Consider the following 21,634-nt stretch of genomic DNA (forward strand, 5'->3'; position numbering starts at 1 on the left):
AATTCATGTAAATGGTATTACCAGGTAATGCATTTTGCGTATGTTTAATACGTTTGAGTTTATTTCTATATCTTTCTCCCCCCGCCAGGTTTGCTCCGTGCGGGCTACTACGACCTACTCATCGACATCCACCTGAGCAGCTACACCACAGCTCGCCTCATGATGAACAGCGAGTACATTGTTCCCATGACGGAGGAAACCAAGAGCATCACCTTGTTCCCCGATGAGAGGAAGAAACACGGCTTGCCGGGCATCGGCCTCAGCACCTCCCTGAGACCCAGAATGCACTTTTCCTCCCCATGTTTTGTCTGTGTGAATGGACCGTCACATCGTAACACGGGATCAGGAGACTGTTTCCAGTACAGCCCTGAGTTCCCCTTAGACGTACTGAAGATGAAAACCATCGAGATGCTAACGGAGGCGGTGAGGGAGGGCAGCATGCACGTGCGGGATCCAATAGGAGGCAGCACCGAGTTCCTCTTCGTCCCTCTCATCAAGCTGTTCTACACCCTACTCATCATGGGAGTTTTCCAGAGTCGAGATCTGAAGAACATCCTCAGACTGATCGAGCCGTCCGTGTTCTCTGAGAGACGGGAAGGTCAGGAGGACACGCCCACAGAGTCTGAGGCGCTGAGGGAGGGCGCCACTGAGGGAGGGCGCAGCATGCCTAAAGAAGGACTCTTACAGATGAAGCTCCCCGAGCCTGTCAAACTCCAGGTGACACTCCGTTAACCCTCTCAGTATGTAAATCCACTTACGCAGATTATAGATATTGCGCTTAAAAAAAATAAGAACTACGAAATAGTGTAAACACCAATCAAAATAAACAGCACTTTTATTTGTTTATTTGACGGTTTTAACAATTAGGAATCAGCATGTTTTTAACACCAGTTTGGAACATAGGAACGCATGTAACATGCAAACATACCGGCACCGTTTTCACCATAGAATGTGGTGTCTGACTTGCGTCTGCAGATGTGCCACGTGCTGCAGTACCTGTGCGACTGCCAGGTGCGTCATCGCATTGAGGCGGTAGTGGCCTTCTCCGACGACTTTGTGGCCTGTCTCCAAGACAACCAGCGGTTCCGCTACAATGAGGTGATGCTGGCGCTCAACATGTCTGCAGCACTCACCGCCAAGAAGACCAAAGAGTTCAGATCTCCTCCACAGGAGCAGGTGGGTTGTTCAGGGGGCTGAGGCACTTTTTCATGCTTTTGCAAACTTACAAGTCAAATACGCTGGCGGGAAACACGCTCGCTATAAACAAATGTGTGTTGGATTTCAGTGATGTTATCTTCTTGGCTGTTGTGGAAGTATTCATTGAACCGTCCTTTCAGATCAACATGCTGCTAAACTTTAAGGACGAGAAGCAGGAGTGTCCCTGTCCCGAATACATCCGAGAACAGCTGCTCGACTTCCACGAGGACCTGATGAGACACTGTGGTAAACGTCCAATCGGCTTCATCCACACAGCCAGACCTACTTTCAAATGATATCCAGGTCCCCCTCATAGATCAATAAGGATCAATGATAATAATAATGACATGTTTCAGTAAAATGTTCATCCTTAGTTCGACAGAGAGTCTGTGCTCATTCACTTGGAGGCACATGGTCCAATGGGTCATCTGATAATCAAGATGTTTTGTGCGTCGATTTTCTTCACTGACTCTCTATTATGTTAGGTATAGAGTTGGATGAGGAGGGAGGGATAGAAGGGGACAGTGACTTCACCATCCGAGGACGCCTCATGTCATTGGTGGAGAAAGTGGCTTACCTGAGGAAGAAGATGGGCATCCCCCCGAAGGAGAAGAAAGACAAGAAACCCAGTAAGTACTCCACAGCAGCAAATCAACACAGCAGTGGGGTACTAGAAATCTACATCTGAGTAAATATTTGGACCAACTGAATCAAATGGTTTGTCTGTTCTTCAGGTACGTTGCAGCAGTTGATTTCCGACACAATGGTCCGCTGGGCTCAAGAGTCGGTGATTGAGGATCCAGAGCTGGTCAGAGCCATGTTTGTCCTGCTGCACCGCCAGTACGATGGCATTGGAGGACAGGTAGGGTTTCAGCTTGTGTGTGTGCTCCTTTTTAGAGAGAGACTGTGTACTATGAAAGAGACAGTTTTTCACCGTGACATTACAATTAGAGTTACTGTACATGTGGCACGGTCATTTACATCCTCAGAATATTCAGTCATGACTTTTAGATAAGTTTTAGATAAAAAGTTGGCATATCATTACTAAAGCAATCTCGGCCAAAACAAGCACTTTAAGTGGATGTAAATGGTGGAGCCAGATTTGTCCAAGCAACTGTATTGCAGCCTGTTTAGTGGCTGCCACACTCTCCCTCGATGCTGGACTAATTTGAGCAAGTCAAAAATACACTTGAATTAAACACTGTTGTTAATGTCACACAAAGTGCTATACAATATCTGATGGCAATCATCAGGTCCGACTGAGACAGAACCTTCTAGTTAGTTAGTTAAATCAATTTTAGGAAACATCCGAGTGTCATTTGATGCGAAACAATTAATGCATCACAAATGAATTACTACTTTGCAGTTCAATATTATATTTATTCCAACACAAAAAACACTACACTATATACTGTATATGTCAACCTCAAAGGTAATTCAGGATAATATAATTGTTATATATATATAGATATCTATATATCCACAGATATATCTATATATATCCACAGATGTGTCTGACGTGTGAAGGGAGGTGGATGTGTAGATCTGTTCTTATCCTTCTAGGTGCGCGCCCTTCCTAAAACCTACACCATAAACTCAGTATCGATCGAGGACACCATCACCTTGCTGGCAGCTCTGGGTCAGATCCGATCTTTGCTGAGTGTCCGTATGGGAAGAGAGGAGGAGAAACTGATGATCAGAGGGCTGGGGTGAGAACACACTCATCTGTCAAGCCCTTTAACACTGACTCTCACGTGTTGCCAGCGCTTGCCCAAGGTTTACAGCTTTGGGGGATGGGACACTGAGACACGTGCTCTCTGTCCATATGTTTGTTGTACCAGCTGATTGTTATGCTCCGTTATGCTTAGATTATTTTTTATATTTGTCTTTACACATCCTACATGTAAGCTGACCATTAATTTTGCTCTTAAGCAAGCGCCAAACAAGGGGTGGAGCTAGGCAGTCATCTGGTAGAGCACATGGAGGAGAGACAGAGGTTAGAGGTGAGGTGGTCTAACTCATTGATGTGAGGTGGGGTTAAAACAGTCAGCTGGTGGAACAGGAAAGAGGCGCAGCTTAACGACGCAATGATGAGAGGCAGAGCTCAACAGTCAGCGGGTGGAACAAACAGAACAGGTGGAGGTAGAATTCAAGGATGAGAGATGGAACATCTCGCTTGTAAAAAAAGTAATTTTCAAAGCTACATTTCTCAGGGCACAAGACAACTACACAGATGTCAATATTGATATAATAAATGTGTATCATTTACTGTTTGTAGTTGCACATTTACATACTAGGAATACGAGGAAACCAGAAATGTAAGTTTGCAAAACAGAGACTTGTTTGTTTTACTCTGATATTCCCTCGTTCCTCGGCAGAGATATCATGAACAACAAGGTGTTCTACCAACATCCTAACCTGATGAGAGCTCTGGGGATGCATGAGACTGTAATGGAGGTCATGGTGAACGTACTCAGTGGAGGAGACTCCAAGGTATGACGTGTGTAAGAACTGCAGAGCCATGTCTAGCATAGCTTTCCAGTACAAAGGGTTTATCTCTTGTTTGGGTTGTGTGTGCTTACTGTCATTGATTTGTCTTGATTTTTTTGTACGCCATAAATGTGTCACAAAACCAGCTTTTAAAAACTTTTTTAACATTTACATAAAATGTTAACACCCGTTATTGACTATTCAATTGAATTCATTTTATTTTGTATAGCCCAAAATGAAAAAAACCCTTCCCTGGGGATAAAAGGGAAGAAACCTTAGGGAGAACCTAGTAGGGATCCCTCCCCCGAGATGGACCGACCATAATGAATGTCATGTGTACAGAATGACTTACAGAGATGTACAATACATTCAATTCCTATAACAGAAATTATTCAAACAATTGCAGAAGCAAGCCAAGTGTACGGCAGGACCACTGCAGGGACAACCACCACCCACAGAGGCCTGTGGGGAGGGAAAGCACAAAGACTTTAGGAAAGAGTAATGTTGGTTCATGATGACAGTAATAGTAATATGATTAATATTTAAAGAAAGCACAAAAAACTCCCGGAAAGAAGCTCAATTAGTCATGTGCATTAATAAAACGTGGATTATTGCAGAAGGAGAAAGTGAGAGAGGGGCTCGGTGTGTCCTAAGAAGTCCCCCGGCAGTCTAGGCCTATAACGGCCTTAAGAGCTGGTCCAGGCTAACCTGAGCCAGCCCTAACTATAAGCAATATCAAAGAGGAAAGTTTTAAGCTCCATCTTATATGAACTGACCGAGTCTGCCCCCCAGACTGAAAGTGGAAGCTGGTTCCACAAAAGAGGAGCTTGATAACTGAAGGCTCTGGCCCCCATCCTACTTTTTAAAACTCTAGGAACCACAAGTAACCCAGCAACTACGGAGCGCAGCTGACTTGTAGGACAAGACGCTGTAACAAGCTCTTTAAGATAAGACGGTGCCTCACCAGCAAGTGCCTTGTAGGTGAGGAGAAGTACCTTTAATTCTATTCTTGATTTAACAGGAAGCCGGTGCAGAGAACTTAATACAGGAGTTATATGATCCCTTTTCATAATTGTCTTTTCATGTTAATACACGTGCTTCTGCATTCTTAGTCAACTGGAGAGGCTTAAGAGATTTACAGGAGCAGCCTGATATCAAAGAATTACAGCAATCCAGGAGACCATACATTTTCTCTTTGATGGTCAGAATCTTATCATTGAAGAAGTTCATAAAGTCGTTACTACTGAGTACGGAGTACAGGAATACACGGGTCGACAGCGCTGTGACTTTCTGTCAGTCTGGCTACACTGCTGAAGAGAAACCTGGAGTTGTTTTTATTTTTCTCTGAGTAATAAGATGCTCTCGCATTACGGAGAGCCTTCTTATAAGTTTTAAGGCTGTCTTGCCAAACTAGCCTAGATTCTTCTGATTTGGTGGATCGCCATAACCGTTCAAGTTTCCGCAGAGTATGCTTTAAGCTCCGGGTTTGAGAGTTATACCAAGGAGCGAACTTCCTTCTTGTTGCCATTCTTCTTTCCAGAGGCGCAATAGCGTCCAGCCCCATTCTCAAAGAGCCTGTAGCAGTATCGACAAGATAATCGTTTTGGGACGGACTGAAGTTTTTACAGGAGTCTTCTGATATCTTGAGACAGGACACTGAAGGAATGGCTTCTTTAAATGAGGCTACAGCCGTATCCGATAAGCATTGACCGTAGGAAACCCTTGGCGAAAGGAGGAGATTCCAGTAGACTAAATTCAAAGGCTATCAGATAATGGTCTGACAAGAGAGGGTTCTGTGGAAAGATTGTTAAGTGTTCTATCCCAACACCATACACAAGAACCAAGTTGAGGGTGTGGTTAAAACAATGAGTTGGTTTATTTTCACCAATTGAATCAAACAATGAAAGAAGTGAAGTACCAAGGCTGTCCTTATCTACATCCACATGAATGTTAAAATCATCCACTATAATTACCTTATCCGTTTTAAGGACCAAACTCTTGAAGAACTGTGAATATTCTGATAAAAATTCAGAATAAGGACCTGGGGCCCTGTACACTATTACAAAGAGAACCGGCTGGATTGTTTTCCAGGTTGGTTGCGAAGGATTGAGAACCAGGCTTTTAAATGAGTTGTAATACAGTTCAGATTTAAGGTTTAGAGTCACATACAGCTGCTACTCCACCTCCTCGGTCTGTGCCTCGAGGAATATGAGTATTAACATGACTTGGAGGAGTCGTTTCATTTAAGCTGACATATTGTCCGTTCAACAGGTTTCACCAGGTTTCAGAAAGACAAAATAGATCAAGATGGTGATCTGATATTACTTAATTTACTAAAACAGCTGTAGATGACAGAGATCAAATATTCAAAAGTCCCCCTTTAATTCTCCTATTCTGTTGCACTGTTGCATTATTGGTTTTAACTTTGATTACGTTTTTTATTATAACTCCTCAGTTGTTTAACTTTGATTTAAAAAACTGTGTCTGTGAGGCAGACACGGTCCCTATAGGGTCCAAAGGGTTTGGGTGAGTGACTGCTCGGATGAAAGCGCAGAGAAGTGTGTAAGACTCTCAAAAAATAATAGAGAGCACTGTGACTGAATCAACTACTCCACAGAGGGCTGTAAATACTTCTGGAATCTTAATTCAAACCATAGTGGTATCTGGGCTCCAATTGGTGTCACACAGGGGAAAGGTTGGGAACATAAGCTGGGAAAGGTAGCGGCTAGTCCATACCTAATGAGCTGATACCTTTACCACTCATTTTACATCATGTGTTGTACTTACTCTTGGTACCAGTGTTTGCCTGTTACATCATGTTTTGGTCCTTATTCGTAGTGTTTTCTTTGCTTATTTCAAGTTTCATGCTGTTTTAAACTTGTAATCAATCTAATTTATCTACTTTTTTACGCTGACCTGCCAGTTTTAACACTGGACATCACCTTATTTTTTAAAATTGAATATACCCTAAAATAAAAAGTATCACAAAATGATCCAAACCGTACGTCAATTGATCAGGGTTGATGGAAGAGGAGCCATCCAGTAGGTATCTGCTGCATCCGAGGACGGGCCGGCACTGGTTGAGGGCAGGAGACCATACATTTTCTCTTTGATAGTCAGAATCTTATCATTGAAGAAGTTCATGAAGTTGTTACCACTGAGGTCCAAAGGAATACACGGCTCGACAGAGCTGTGACTCTCTGTCAGTCAGATATGCCATTTATTGTTCTGTTTTTTTGCAGGAAATCACCTTCCCTAAGATGGTGGCCAACTGTTGTCGATTTCTCTGTTACTTCTGCCGAATCAGCCGCCAGAACCAGAAAGCCATGTTTGACCACCTCAGCTACCTGCTGGAGAACAGCAGTGTTGGGCTTGGTGAGTCTGTGCGTGATGCATCCTTTAGTTAGCTTCTGGGTTCTTTTTCATCCAAATCCACATGGAAGCAGGTATGGTACCACGTACCCGCAGTATCAGAGTGGTACTGGTAAAGATATGGTTGGCAGTTATAGACCGAGCAGATGTGTAACCAGCCTGAGGGGGAGTGACGGCATGAAGCCTCTACGGACACTGCATCCAAGGAGATGAATGCCCACATGCATGACGAGTGAGACCCTCTGCTCGCTCTTTCCCAGCTACTCTCAGCACGCCTGTTCCTCTGTGAAATATATATTTTCTAATGCTACATCCTTTATTACCAAAAGAGATTTTTGGCTTTCTGAATAGTGCTGGGAATCCAGGAGCAAATGTTATTTTATTGGTAATGGACTCCCTATCCTTTGGTGTATTCATATCTATTCTATCCTCTCTTTCCTTCTCCTTTTCTTCTGTTCTCTCCTCAGCATCTCCTTCCATGCGAGGATCTACTCCACTGGATGTGGCTGCAGCTTCTGTTATGGATAATAATGAATTGGCCCTAGCTTTAAGAGAACCAGATCTGGAAAAGGTGAGGTTCACAACCATTGACACACACACTCAAAGGAATGTCAAAATATGTATTTGTACATGAGTACATGAGCTGAGCCTCTGCATGCTCATTTTTATGGACTATGGCTTTTTTAACCTTAGAGAGTCCTGACAAAGGGCACTTTATCACATATGCTGTACACCAGCTCAGACTCACCACTACTACTAAGAGTATGTTCTTGAAGTTATAAGTTATAATGGCACACCAATATTTGTACTTCCTCCTAAAATCCATGCCACATATCCTTCTTCGGATCTCTTCTTTGAGGGCATTCCTTGTTTCTTCTTTTTTTACTGGTTCCTTTTCTGACAAAAAACTTGTCTGTTTACTCTCAAATTGCCTTTGTGGATTAATAATGGAGCCAAGTTGCGTTAAATTTTAGTCATTGTCAGAGTGGTACCACTTTTTCCTATTTGCCATTTTTTCCACAGTAATGACTTCCTGTACGAGCCCTATCAATGCTGCCAAAAAGGAAATGTTTATTTACAAGAAGACCTTCTTGAGCCGTACATGTTGACACCATACGCTGCAGCCAAGCTTTGAATGTCTCACATGATTATTAATTTCACTTCAATTCATTTTCTATAGTCCAAAATGTAAAATGTGCCACAAAGGGCTTCACAGTCTGTACACATGCAACATCCTCTGTCCTGTCCTCTGTCTGCTCACATCAGCACAGGAAGAACGTATTTTTACAATCTACTTATTGATGTGACACACACCACCAAAGCAAAGTCATTTGCAGTCAAAAGCACTGGTGTCTCTACAATAAAAGGTAGAGAGAGAAGCACTCTGACACAGTGGGCACTTTAAACGTTGTTAGTCATGGAGTATGATGATAGTTATCAGTCCTCAGAAATATTCATATGGCTTTACAACCACAATGATTATACTCAATCATCAGTGATTAATCACAGACTTCTCTCTGCAACCCTCTAAATTTCCATGAATGTAAAACATTACTTAGTGCGGCAGATGTAGGCGGGTAACTCTTTTAAAATAAATGATGCCACTCAACCTTAAAATAAAATGCTTTATAATGTGTTGTAATTACTGTTGCATGCGAAATATATTCAAATGAATGCTTATAAATGATTATACAGTAAAAATATTATGATGCAAGTATGTTTACGATGGTTCATAGACATCTCGGTCATAGTCAGTGTTCACCCTGTGCAGGTGGTGCAGTACCTGGCCGGCTGTGGGCTGCAGAGCTGTGTGATGCTGGTGCGTAACGGATACCCGGACATCGGCTGGAACCCCGTGGAGGGGGAACGCTACCTCGACTTCCTGCGCTTTGCTGTCTTCTGTAACGGTAAATTCCCATGTCCCTGTTCAAATCTGTTCCTCTACATCAACTGTGCCTCTCTGTCAATGCATTTGTGTATGTGGTATGCGTTGTCTGTCATGAACACCTCTGCTGTTCTGTGGCCAGGTGAAAGTGTGGAGGAGAACGCCAATGTCGTGGTGAGGCTTCTGATCCGCCGACCAGAATGCTTTGGGCCGGCCCTACGGGGGGAAGGGGGTGATGGGTTGTTAGCGGCTATGGAAGAAGCCATTAAGATCTCTCAGGATCTTTCCCGAGATGGTCCCTCGCCTACGTCCGAGAGCAGCAAGACGCTGTAAGACGACTTTGTTGCTTCTTGTTTAATAGCGATGTCTACTCTTCTCTAGCTTTTTACAATTATATATAGGTCAGTATTTCTATAAATGTCCCTATGAAATGTGTTTCATCCCAAACACGGATATTAACCATCTCACATACGTGCTTTCTAATCTATGAAAGTGGCGAGAAACACTGTTTCATGTGATGTGATTTTTGGGAAATGTTGTTTGAGATGTGAGGATTATGTTTTGTGTTGGTGTGTGTGTGTGTGTGTGTAGCAGTGACATGCTGGAAGAAGAGGAAGATGATACCATCCACATGGGGAACGCCATCATGACCTTTTATGCTGCTCTCATTGACCTGCTGGGCCGCTGTGCTCCAGAGATGCATGTGAGTGACAACACACACACACATACACACACACTCAGATAGACACACAGACCGACTATACACACTAACTTCGCCCATTGTGTTTCAGTTAATTCACGCTGGTAAAGGTGAAGCGATCCGCATCAGAGCCATTCTGAGGTCTCTCATCCCTATAGACGACCTGGTGGGAGTTATCAGCATTCCGTTCTCCATGCCCAACCTAGCAAAAGGTGAGCAAACCCTCCAGGCCCAGCCCATCTCACAGCATGACTCAGTATTCAGGTCCAGGATATCAATGATTCAGACAACAGCGACTTGGTTGTGGAGTCTTTTGAAATGCTGACTTCTTGTTGGTTTTGTGTTTATTTGTTGGGTTTGCCTCTGCATACGCAGACGGGTTGGTGGTGGAGCCCGACATGTCAGCTGGTTTCTGTCCGGACCATAAAGCAGCCATGGTCCTGTTCCTAGACAGGGTATACGGTATAGAAGACCAAAACTTCCTGCTACATCTGCTTGAAGTGGGCTTCCTACCAGACCTAAGAGCTGCTGCCTCTCTGGACACTGTAAGTGTGTGTGTGTGGGTCATGTGTGTTTGTGTTGCACTGCCGTTTCTTTTTAGTCTATATTTGATCATTGTTTTGGTTTTAGAGGCTGTAACTCAACTCTTTTGAGGGGCCCCACGGGTTTCATTCACATGTTCTGTGGTAGCAGGCTTTTGTTGTGGAAGATCATCATCAAAAAGCAGACAAACACCAGCTGGTGGTCATAGAGCAACAGCTGGAGACCTAAAACACCTTGTGTGGTTTACTAGGAACATCTCTCCATATGAGTTGTGCCTGTGTAAATAGACAATCATTATCCAGGGAGTAACTTTGCTTGTTCCTGCCTATGTTAAAGCAAACTTGTTTGCATTGTCTTTGACTTAAGTCAGGTTTGATGAGCTCCAAAGAAGCCTTTAACTGCAAGATGACATGAATGCTAGCGGTGGATTGGCTGTGAGGGAGAAAGCTATCTATGGTCTCACGTCACATGTTAGCATTGTATCTATTGGGAGATGGAGGGAGTTGAAGGTTTGGGCTGCAGTGTGGCGTCTGTCCTCACATGAAATATTATCTCTCATATATAAATATCTCATAAAATCACATTTGCTGTCAAATACTTTTTTTCTCATATCACAAATAGTTCTAAAATGACACAAAATAAGATGTGGGATATATTTACATGCGCACACATTTACCCAAAACACACAAGGATTTATTAAGGTCCACTAGTTTATAAATTAGATATAAATTATTGCGGTAGATAGTTTCCACTTGGACATTGGGTGGAACCTCCTCAAACAAAAGATTCTGAAAATAAATTTATACCTACATGTGTGTTGCTTCAGTACGTATAAAATGGAACGAATTTATCATAAATTCATGCAGATGAATTCGACAGAATAAAGGAAATAGTGTTAAGAAATTGTTAAATTCCTCTCAATGCACAACTGGACTCAATGTCAAATGTGATTAGGACAATGGAATGTCGGGTGGCATTTTCATGGAAAGTCTTTTTCAGACCAGATCGCGCACTCACGTCTTTCACCACCTCTCCTCTCTGTATTCGTCAGGTTGCCCTCAGTGCCACGGACATGGCACTGGCCCTCAACAGGTATCTGTGTACGGCCGCGTTGCCTCTGCTGACTAAATGTGCCCCGCTGTTTGCGGGGACGGAGCCCTTTGCCTCGCTGATCGACTCGCTCCTGCACACGGTCTACCGCCTGTCCAAAGGCTGCTGCCTCACCAAGGCCCAGAGGGACGCCATAGAGGAGTGTCTGCTCGCTGTTTGTGGGTAAGACCAGGATTCTTTTTGGATTGCTAATTAAATTGATGTCAAGACACATGTGAGCAATGTAAGTCTCTGACAAGTGGGGTGATCTGATAGTAATAAATAGTTTGGCTTTAGTTTAGAACTCCCAGCACTTACTTTGTGTTTTGCCTTTTTAGTTTATTTAGTCTGTGGTCGCTTGATTCAACAAATGAATGTACGTCTCCTTAATAATGTGCAGTAAGCTGAGGCCTTCAATGATGCAGCATCTGCTGAGGAGGCTGGTGTTTGATGTCCCACTGCTGAATGAACATACCAAGATGCCTCTGAAGGTAAGGAAAATATGATCATGGAGAAGTGATCTTGTGCTGGGTGCCAACAGGTGCACTATTTTAATAGAAATTCTTCTTAAAGCCAGCAGATGGTTGATGCATGTGGTCTTGACTTTTCCCAGCTGTTGACCAATCACTATGAGCGTTGTTGGAAGTATTACTGCCTGGCTGGAGGCTGGGGCAGCTTTGGAGCTGCATCCGATGAAGAGCTTCACCTCTCCAGGAAACTGTTCTGGGGAATATTTGACGCTCTGTCACGCAAGGTAAGGATACAGTGTTGGCTTTTTAAGAACATTAATGGACAAAATGTTATGAATGTTATGATGGGTACTTCTCCTGTGTTTTTTATTTGTAGATATATCTCTTTGTGTTGAATGGTTCAATGCTTCCTCTGCACACAAACTGTCAGCCCTGCTGTGTGTTTAGTCCTGTGAGCTCCATCAGACCCATTAGCTGTTAGCGCTGTTAGCTTAATGAACTGCAAGACTGTGCTGCCTTCGAGCTGTTACGGTTAATGCTGCTCACCGCAGGAAAAGACACACTCTGGTGTAGTTACCTCTTCAGTTTTTAGTTTGAAAAGCAATAGTTATTCATACATACATACATATTTACATTCATACAATGGTCTTCCAATTCAGTCCAATTAGTTGCTAATTACTTACAGAAACAAGTAGTCCAAATTGGTGCGTTTGTCGCCTGTGACTGCACACACAATTGTGGAAAAGAAAGTAAGCTGTGCTGCCTGTGGTTGAGTATGTGACTCCATAAAATGCCTGGGCAGTGTTACATAACAGTCCATGGATGGATAAAGCTGCGTGTGTTTTCATGGTGTAGCGGTATGACCAGGAGCTGTTCAAGATGGCGTTACCGTGTCTCAGTGCTGTGGCTGGAGCTCTGCCTCCAGACTACATGGAGTCCAACTACATGGCCATGATGGAGAAACAGTCGTCCATGGACTCCGAGGGAAACTTCACTCCCCAGCCTGCAGACACTACCAAGTATACAATACATGATTTTATGTATTCATCCAGTTCTCTTTTTGTGCAGATTCACATCCATATTTTTTCAAAGATGTAAAGGAAACAAATAAAAAAAGAGCCAATATTTACTGTCTTGGGTTTGACAGAATGTGACACCACTCATTTGAATGTTTTTTTTGTTTTTTTCAGTATCATCGTCCCGGAGAAACTTGACTATTTCATATCCAGATATGCAGAGCATAGCCATGAAAAGTGGTGCATAGGGAAGGTAAGGAGGACAAGTAACTGCATGCTCTCATTTGATACATTCAATTGTGGTAGTCCTGTGACTAATTGGTTTTTTTATGCGATAAACTGGAAGACTATCGAGATCAAAATCTTAAACATCTTTTCTCTTTTTTATAGTTTTCCAATGGCTGGTCATTTGGGGAACAGATTTGTGAAATCTCCAAGAGCCACCCTTTACTGAAACCATACAAAGGCATCTTTGAGAAGGTCATTCAGATGCAGTTGTCTGCCTTCCCGATCATTTTCTTTTTTGCAAAAATTTCCTTTTGATATTTCGCTTAATCGGGCATCTGGGTGTTCATTGCAGTGTCACTAAATGGTCTCCAGATGGAGCCACTGAGCGCTTGCAGCATTTGGTTGGATTGTATGCCAACTCACAGAATCCTACTTTTGGTGCGAGTTATATCACTTTTGTGAGATGATTATAGATAACCAGCCTTAGGGTCAACTAGCAAAGTCAGATTTAGACCCCTGCTGACCCAAGTGTCCTACCATGGCTGTAGTATCACATAAAGGAAAATTGTGCTATCAAGAAGTGGGTCAAGTGCAGGTGTGACGTAGGTGTTGCCAGTGTTTTTCCTACCATTAAATTGGCACAAAGGTGGAGTTCAATTTTTTTTTAAATGGTGGCAGAAGTCCTTTAAGGTTACCTTTTCTATAAGACTTGTTCTTTTAGTAGACAAACTAAATATCCAAATACTTTTATCCAATGAATGCAACATTTTGTAATTTCTGTCTCGACATGGTCAAGGGTTTACAATTCCAAGTTCTCATCTGTGTTCTACCAGGTGAATGCTAAGCTCCTTTGCTCCTCCCTGCGTTGTAGCTCCGCCTTTCTCCTGTGCGCTCTACCAGCTGACTTTTAAGCTCCGCCTCTTTCCTGTGCCCTTCAACAGCTGACTATTAAGCTGCGCCCCTGTCCTTGTGTTCCACTGACTGAATGATAAGCTCAGCCTCTCGTCATTGCGTTATACTCGCTGCCTCTGTATATGTGTTCCATCAGTTGACTGTCAACAGTGTTTCCCCTACCATTATGTAAGATAACAATCTATTAATTGACGTTAGACATAACAAGGCAACACATTACAATAGATAAAATAAAAACATAAAATGCCATAAGGTACATTAATAACATCAAAAAGATATTAAAATCTAAGAACCATATTTAATGCTGTTCATTAAGAATTCTGACTGCTGCAGGGATAAAGGACCTCGTCAGTGGTTTAGTAGAACACTCCTTTAAAAACGTTTTAATTAATTAATAGGTTTCAAAATAAATGGTTCTTTAATTATAATGTCAAGCGTTTGGTCTTTGCATCATTCGTTTTAAACGTCAATGGGGAATGAAGAGCATTCCCTCAGAGTTTCTCACACTTTGAAAGAATTGCATTATAAGTCATGCAGTGCAGACTTGCTCTGAGGTTTTTCTCAAGTTGATTGTACTCTTGCAGGACAAGGAGGCGTACTGCTGGCCAGTCAGAGCCTCTCTGAAGACCATGCTGGCGTGGGGCTGGAGTATCGACAGGATCAGAGAGGGCGACCCTGCCAGCCTGCACAACAAGTCCAGGAGAATATCACAGGCAAGCCAGGTAAACACAAACACCACATGCAAATTAACTTCGGCTCATACTTGGAGCTGCATATTTCATTACACAGGAGCTGTAGTTTGTTGTATCTATGAAACAAAATAACTACAAAGTGAGCAAACACTAAATTCTTTTGAAATTTTAACAAAAATAATACTGGCACGTATTTTCTTGGACATAAAATACAAAATGCAGGTCCTTCACTTCTTTCTAGCCCGAAAAAAAACACATTATTTAAAGGCGGCGAAAATGTCACTGTCTATTTCAGTGTGCCGTCTATTTCATTAGTCGCATGCAGAATGTAGTCAACCATCAACCTGTACAATGAAACACAACTCGATCATATTTGCAAAATGAATAGCTTGTGTCTCTCACCTGCTTAATGCGATTTCTGCCCATGAACTTCAATGCAGAGTTGCATGTAGAGCCTACCTGGAACATTTTCCACCAGCCGCCCCCGGTCTGTCATGTTAATAAGCATCCTGACTTCCACAGCTGTCTCTTGAAGGAGCTCCAGCTTTCTGCCCCAGGCCCATCGATATGAGCAACGTTACGCTGTCCAGAGACATGCAGGTAGGTTACGAAGCGTTACTATGTGCATGAAGACCGTGTTTCAGCTTTCAGCCAAAACCCGGCTGTTGGAGCAGGGGTTTAGACGAATTAGAAGATATTGTGGATTGATGGATGAATTGATATGTAGCTGTCAGATTCTATATCTAACATATATTTAACATGTGTTACTTCAGGCGATGGCAGAGCTGCTTGCAGAGAATTATCATAATATCTGGGCCAGGAGTAAGAAGATGGAGCTGGAAGCCAAAGGTGGATACAACATAACAAATACACAGCTTTCCCTTTTCTGCAATCAGCCCTAACTGTATTTACTTTCCATTATTTGATCAAACAAAACCATGGATTAGGGTTTCAGCTTTGAGTTGTGAACATAATAAAGTGCTATTTACCTTTGTATTCCTCCTCGAGGGGGACAGCCAATGTTTTCTGGTTCTTTTAAAATCCGTCCCATTCTTGTGAAGCTGATGTCACAAGAACTTGACAATGCCAGACGGCTGGATTATGATTGGATAAAAGGTCTACCATAAAGGCCAGCTCTCCAAAACAGGTCTTGAGGCTGGAAGCAGTGGAACCAAGAGGAAAGATAATAGACCGTGGGGAATAATTTAATACATATTTGTGGAAAGAGCCCATTTTCTGTTGTTTCCAGGTGGAGGAAACCATCCTCTGCTGGTTCCCTATGATACACTGACTGCCAAAGAGAAATCCAAAGACAGAGAAAAAGCACAAGACATCCTCAAGTTCCTCCAGATCAACGGTTACACCGTGTCCAGGTGGGTAAAAGAGCTTTTGAGTGACTGTCGGCGGTTGAGTTTAATTTGAGATTAGCTGGATGACATGTTACCCCTTCCAGGGGTGTGAAGTGTGTGGGAACATTGTGTCTGTCCCAATCCCAGTGCCCCTCCCCCGCCCCCTACAGCCTAACCCTGAATCCTACGGGACTAACAACCCTAAAGGTTCTGGGTTAGTATGGTAATGGTATGAACAGGAATAAGTGCATGGAGCACTGCTCTCATACAGCTGAGAGAAGCATAGCTCTCACAATTCCTTTACATAAAATAAAAGGACTCAACCGGGTGTGCAATATACGCTATGCTTGCATTCCTCTGATTCATTTGGTTTTTTTTGTTTGCTTTGGTTCTTCCAGGCTTTCCCTGGTGAACCCCTGTGTTCATCACAACAGAATGAACTGTGGGTAATTCCTTAGGCACAAAGTGCAGTGTGAACATCAAGTCTTTTCCCCCCCACTCATGAAAGACCTTGCTGGTCTTGGTGATCTTTTCAATTTTATCTTTGGGATCCAAAGAAAAGTCTTCAACACATCTCTGTCACAGTGAGGAGGGCCACTTGCACTCAAAGCTCTCTCAAAGGTTGTTGTTCACTCGTTTGCATCACAGGGCAATTTGGGTGAAGACCCCATCAGTTGGTGTTTCCACTCTGTGGTTCTGATCCTGAAAGGTCAGACCCACGACAACATCGGCAAGAACTGAAGGCCTTTTCACTGAAAAAAGAGAGCTTTATATTTGTCAAAAGACTTGTTTTCTCCTTTGACAGAGCTAAGCTATTATTACCCCCTACTTCCAGTACGTAGATAGGTCTGCAATGTGTGCAGCTTAGCTTAGCAAAACACCTTTGTAGTTAATGTCTGTCTTCGCATATTAAAAATTGATTTCCCGATCACTCCTTAACAATTGTGTGTATGTATATGTCTGTGTGCGTGTGTTGGTTCCAGGGGTGTGAAGTCGCAGGAGCTGGACACTCCGGCCATAGAGAAACGATTTGCCTACACCTTCCTCCAGCAACTCATCACATACGTAGACCAGGCAAACCAACATATGATGGAGTTCGGTGAGACTTTTTCGTCACTCATTGAGTTGAAAATCGAATGACAGCTTGGGAAATCAAAGTACTGCAATGTTCATGCCAACTACTGTTGCTCATGTAACTGAAGTCAGGGTCTGTAGTATCAAACTAGTATCCAAGCACATAGCGGGTGGCTGCTGATGAACAATTTTTAAAACAAAGGCCCAAACTCAAACACCTGAGGCAATGTGTGAGATGATTAAGACCAATTAAACGGATTCTGACCTCTTTGGCTTTGATTGTGTACTTCTCATTGTTTAGATCTCGGAACCGGACCAAAGGGGGTGAAGATTCCCCACGAGCAACAGATTAAGTTCTTTGGAAAGGTCAGAACTCATCATGTTACCAATCTTTGGAATATTTGGGTTTACTCTGACCTCTGACCTCTTGTTGTTGTTCATGTTTTTTAGTAAGCGTGCTGCTTTGCGATCTCGAACACAGCCCAGCAATAATTCCTCTGTGTATTTATGCCATTTCTCCCTCAGGTCGTCCTGCCACTGGTGGATCAGTACTTTAAAAACCACCAAATATACTTCCTGTCCACAGCCATCCACCCAATCAGCAGCGGAGGCCACGCCTCCAACAAGGAGAAGGAGATGGTGACCAGGTGAGTGTGGTAAAATTACATGGCAATAGACAGCCATTGATGCCTGAATTACGTTACCCTTATGTTTTATTGTTAAACAAGACCATGACTGTGAAATTTGAAAGCTACTATTATTAGGCAACAGGTCTTTATGTGTCCCCTGCTCTCCCTCTGTCTCTCTCTCTGGGTTTGTTGTCTCACACCTTTTCAATTATCTTTTTTTCTCTGCTTCCCCTTACCGCCACCTCTCTGCTTCCATTGAAACTTTTCCAGTCTTTTCTGCAAACTGGGAGTTCTTGTCAGAAATAGGATATCCTTATTTGGTAAGGACATTGCTTCCTCTTCCGCTCCTTCTTTGCTGTTCTCGGTGCAGTATGACAGGTGTAATTAAACCAGGAGTAAGGCCTATGTCACACGCACTCTTACTCTCCCTTTGGTTGATTTGCCTCGATACTCGACCTGACTTCTATCTCATGCCTAAACCTATTCAACCCAAACGGAGGCAGTGTGGGTTTGCTTTTGCCACCAGAGGAAACAGTGGAAGTCCGATGACATCATTCTGCACTATAATTAGCCGTGGCTTCTGTGACATGCATGGAGGATGTGTCTTTCAGAGCAGGGGGTCTGCGGGACAATTGGTCCTTTGTTTCCAGATAACAGGCTTTCAGTCCAGTGGGATATTTCAGACTATGGGCCGTTCAAATAATGGCTATTCCCTGTGGTTAGACCAACCCATCCATCCAAACCTTCCTACATGGACTTTATCGCTCACTAATAAACAAATTGATACTTTGGGATTTTTATATCAATTGTAGTGAATTATTTTTTCGAAAGTACACCAACAAACAGCGAATGAAAACAGCTGCCTCGAAAAATAACAAGTTAAATGTGCCCTGTGGACTTTTTTTTGTAATCTAACGCTTCTGTTTACATCACGCGCAGAATTGAGGACTAGCAAGGAGCTAGATGTGTTATATTTAAGGCTGGTCTCTCTTAGAAGTTAGCTTCAATGTTTACTTGCTTATGGGAGTGATGTGTTTGTGTGGGACGGACACGACATAGCAGGGTGGTTTAGTGCATGCATGCATGGCACTAGAGGTGTGTGTGTGTGTGTGTGTGCTTGTCCTCTGCTCAGCAGCTCTGTGTGGTGTGTGTTCACACTTTTTGCTCCATATCCAAATGCTGATGTCAGTTTACTGTAAGTAAAAAATATGTTCCATCTTTGCAGACTAAAACCTGATACAACTGATAATAGATGGACACATTTGGGCAATTAAAAGATGTTTATCATTTGTTGTGATAAATCTGTATCACAACTGTGATAAATGTACTTTTGAAGCTTCATATTTGCTATTTCTTTGAATGTTATTTAATTTAAGTAAAATACTATGGAAGTAAATCTGTGCCATCGGGGGTTGAAATAAAAAGTTGATTGAATTTCTAGCACTGAATATTTATGCATTGAAATTATGTACCTGAATGTTTTTCAACATTAAAACACCGCAAAAAAATTCAACCTAAAAAAAAAAAATGTTGAAATATTTGAAATGGAGGCTACAATATTCAACCGCAAAAAATTCAACCTTGGCACACCAATATGCGGAGGCTACAATATTCAACCCAAATAAATTCAACCTTGGCACACAAACATCCGGGACACTAAGGTAGAGCAATCGATTCTAGATTCAAGATCAGGAGCGTGCGTCAAGCTAAAGGAGCGAGCACCCAAAACACCTTCGGCTTCGGATTGTATCCATGTCCAATAAACTGCGGTCATGTGGACCGCATTTCAAAAGGAAATGCGCCTCTATGTTGGGTATTACGGTAAAAGGGGCTGTACAGCCAAAAAGGCACTGATCATCATTTGAAGTGTCTTTTATCAATATTTGAACTCTCTTTAAATCAGATAGCAGATGGGTAACACTCTTTTGACACTTGGTCCTATGTAAATCTGATCTCCTCTATTAACTTGTACATTTACATGAAATATTACTGTGTACTTTTTGAGATACTTGAAGGTAAAGTTAGTAATATTGCCATTATATTCGTCTTTTTTTCATTTTTGAACTGTCTTTAAATTAGATAGCAGCTGGGTAACACTCTTTTGACACTTGATCCTATTTTAAGTTGACCTCCTCTATTACCATCTCAAATTACATGAAATATTACTCTGTACTTTTTGAGATAACTGAAGGCAAAGTTAGTACTTTTGCCATTATATTCGTCTTTTTCTCAATCTTTGAACTGTCTTTAAATTAGATAGCAGCCGGGTAACACTCTTTTGACACTTGATCCTATTTTAAGTTGACCTCCTCTATTACCATCTCAAATTACATGAAATATTACTGTGTACTTTTTGAGATACTTGAGGGTAAAGTTAGTACTTTTGCCATTATATTCGTCTTTTTCTCAATCTTTGAACTGTCTTTAAATCAGATCAAAGCCGGGTAACACTCTTCTGACACTTGATCCTATTTCATGTCGACCTCCTCTATCACCATGTACATTTACATAAATTATTACTGTGTACTTTTTGGGATACTTGAAGGTAAGGTTAGTAAAATTGCCATTAGATTCGTCTTTTTCTCAATCATTGAACTGTCTTTAAATCAGATACAAGCCGGGTAACACTCTTCTGACACTTGATCCTATTTTAAGTTGACCTCCTCTATTACCATCTCAAATTACATGAAATATTACTGTGTACTTTTTGAGATAACTGAAGGTAAAGTTAGTACTTTTGCCATTAGATTCGTCTTTTTCTCAATCTTTGAACTATCTTTAAATCAGATAGAAGACGGGTAACACTCTTTTGACACTTGATCCTATTACACGTTGGCCTCTTCTATTAACATGTAAAGTTACATAAAATATTACTCTGTACTTTTTGAGATAACTGAAGGCAAAGTTAGTACTTTTGCCATTATATTCGTCTTTTTCTCAATCTTTGAACTGTCTTTAAATTAGATAGCAGCCGGGTAACACTCTTTTGACACTTGATCCTATTTTAAGTTGACCTCCTCTATTACCATCTCAAATTACATGAAATATTACTGTGTACTTTTTGAGATACTTGAGGGTAAAGTTAGTACTTTTGCCATTATATTCGTCTTTTTCTCAATCTTTGAACTGTCTTTAAATCAGATCAAAGCCGGGTAACACTCTTCTGACACTTGATCCTATTTCATGTCGACCTCCTCTATCACCATGTACATTTACATAAATTATTACTGTGTACTTTTTGGGATACTTGAAGGTAAGGTTAGTAAAATTGCCATTAGATTCGTCTTTTTCTCAATCATTGAACTGTCTTTAAATCAGATACAAGCCGGGTAACACTCTTCTGACACTTGATCCTATTTTAAGTTGACCTCCTCTATTACCATCTCAAATTACATGAAATATTACTGTGTACTTTTTGAGATAACTGAAGGTAAAGTTAGTACTTTTGCCATTAGATTCGTCTTTTTCTCAATCTTTGAACTATCTTTAAATCAGATAGAAGACGGGTAACACTCTTTTGACACTTGATCCTATTACACGTTGGCCTCTTCTATTAACATGTAAAGTTACATAAAATATTACTGTGTACTTTTTGAGATAACTGAAGGCAAAGTTAGTACTTTTGCCATTATATTCGTCTTTTTCTCGATCTTTGAACTGTCTTTAAATCAGATACAAGCCGGGTAACACTCTTCTGACACTTGATCCTATTTTAAGTTGACCTCCTCTATTACCATCTCAAATTACATAAAATATTACTGTGTACTTTTTGAGAAAATTGAAGGCAAAGTCAGCAATATTGCCATTATATTCGTCTTTTTGTTAATGTTTGAATTATCTTTAAATCAGATAGAAGACGGGTAACACTCTTCTGACAATTGGTCCTGATTCATGTTGACCTCTTCTATCAATATGTAAAGTTACATAAAATATTACTGTGAAATTCTTTAGATACTTGAAGGTAAAGTTAGTAATATTGCCATTATAT

At 41.7% G+C, this 21,634-nt stretch overlaps 1 protein-coding gene across 5 annotated transcripts in view; it reads left to right on the forward strand.

The window, feature by feature from the left end:
• The window catches only part of ryr2a (ryanodine receptor 2a (cardiac)), a 119,653-nt gene that overhangs the window by 54,682 nt on the left and 43,337 nt on the right, over positions 1–21,634 (forward strand). For all 5 annotated transcript variants that reach the window (XM_037462837.2, XM_037462841.2, XM_037462839.2 and 2 more), the window contains 28 exons: positions 89–717; positions 976–1,176; positions 1,338–1,443; positions 1,683–1,826; positions 1,932–2,059; positions 2,761–2,906; positions 3,576–3,690; positions 6,930–7,062; positions 7,527–7,630; positions 8,831–8,966; positions 9,087–9,273; positions 9,536–9,647; positions 9,736–9,856; positions 10,020–10,189; positions 11,239–11,459; positions 11,677–11,767; positions 11,890–12,030; positions 12,602–12,765; positions 12,937–13,015; positions 13,153–13,242; positions 14,487–14,624; positions 15,117–15,194; positions 15,368–15,443; positions 15,844–15,967; positions 16,927–17,042; positions 17,319–17,383; positions 17,543–17,664; positions 17,917–17,966. In XM_037462837.2, coding sequence (XP_037318734.2) covers positions 89–717; positions 976–1,176; positions 1,338–1,443; positions 1,683–1,826; positions 1,932–2,059; positions 2,761–2,906; positions 3,576–3,690; positions 6,930–7,062; positions 7,527–7,630; positions 8,831–8,966; positions 9,087–9,273; positions 9,536–9,647; positions 9,736–9,856; positions 10,020–10,189; positions 11,239–11,459; positions 11,677–11,767; positions 11,890–12,030; positions 12,602–12,765; positions 12,937–13,015; positions 13,153–13,242; positions 14,487–14,624; positions 15,117–15,194; positions 15,368–15,443; positions 15,844–15,967; positions 16,927–17,042; positions 17,319–17,383; positions 17,543–17,664; positions 17,917–17,966 — 3,987 coding nt within the window. The remainder of the gene's footprint in view (positions 1–88; positions 718–975; positions 1,177–1,337; positions 1,444–1,682; positions 1,827–1,931; positions 2,060–2,760; positions 2,907–3,575; positions 3,691–6,929; positions 7,063–7,526; positions 7,631–8,830; positions 8,967–9,086; positions 9,274–9,535; positions 9,648–9,735; positions 9,857–10,019; positions 10,190–11,238; positions 11,460–11,676; positions 11,768–11,889; positions 12,031–12,601; positions 12,766–12,936; positions 13,016–13,152; positions 13,243–14,486; positions 14,625–15,116; positions 15,195–15,367; positions 15,444–15,843; positions 15,968–16,926; positions 17,043–17,318; positions 17,384–17,542; positions 17,665–17,916; positions 17,967–21,634) is intronic.

This window comes from Pungitius pungitius, chromosome 21, assembly GCF_949316345.1.
Source record: "Pungitius pungitius chromosome 21, fPunPun2.1, whole genome shotgun sequence".
Taxonomy (NCBI): Eukaryota; Metazoa; Chordata; class Actinopteri; order Perciformes; family Gasterosteidae; genus Pungitius; species Pungitius pungitius.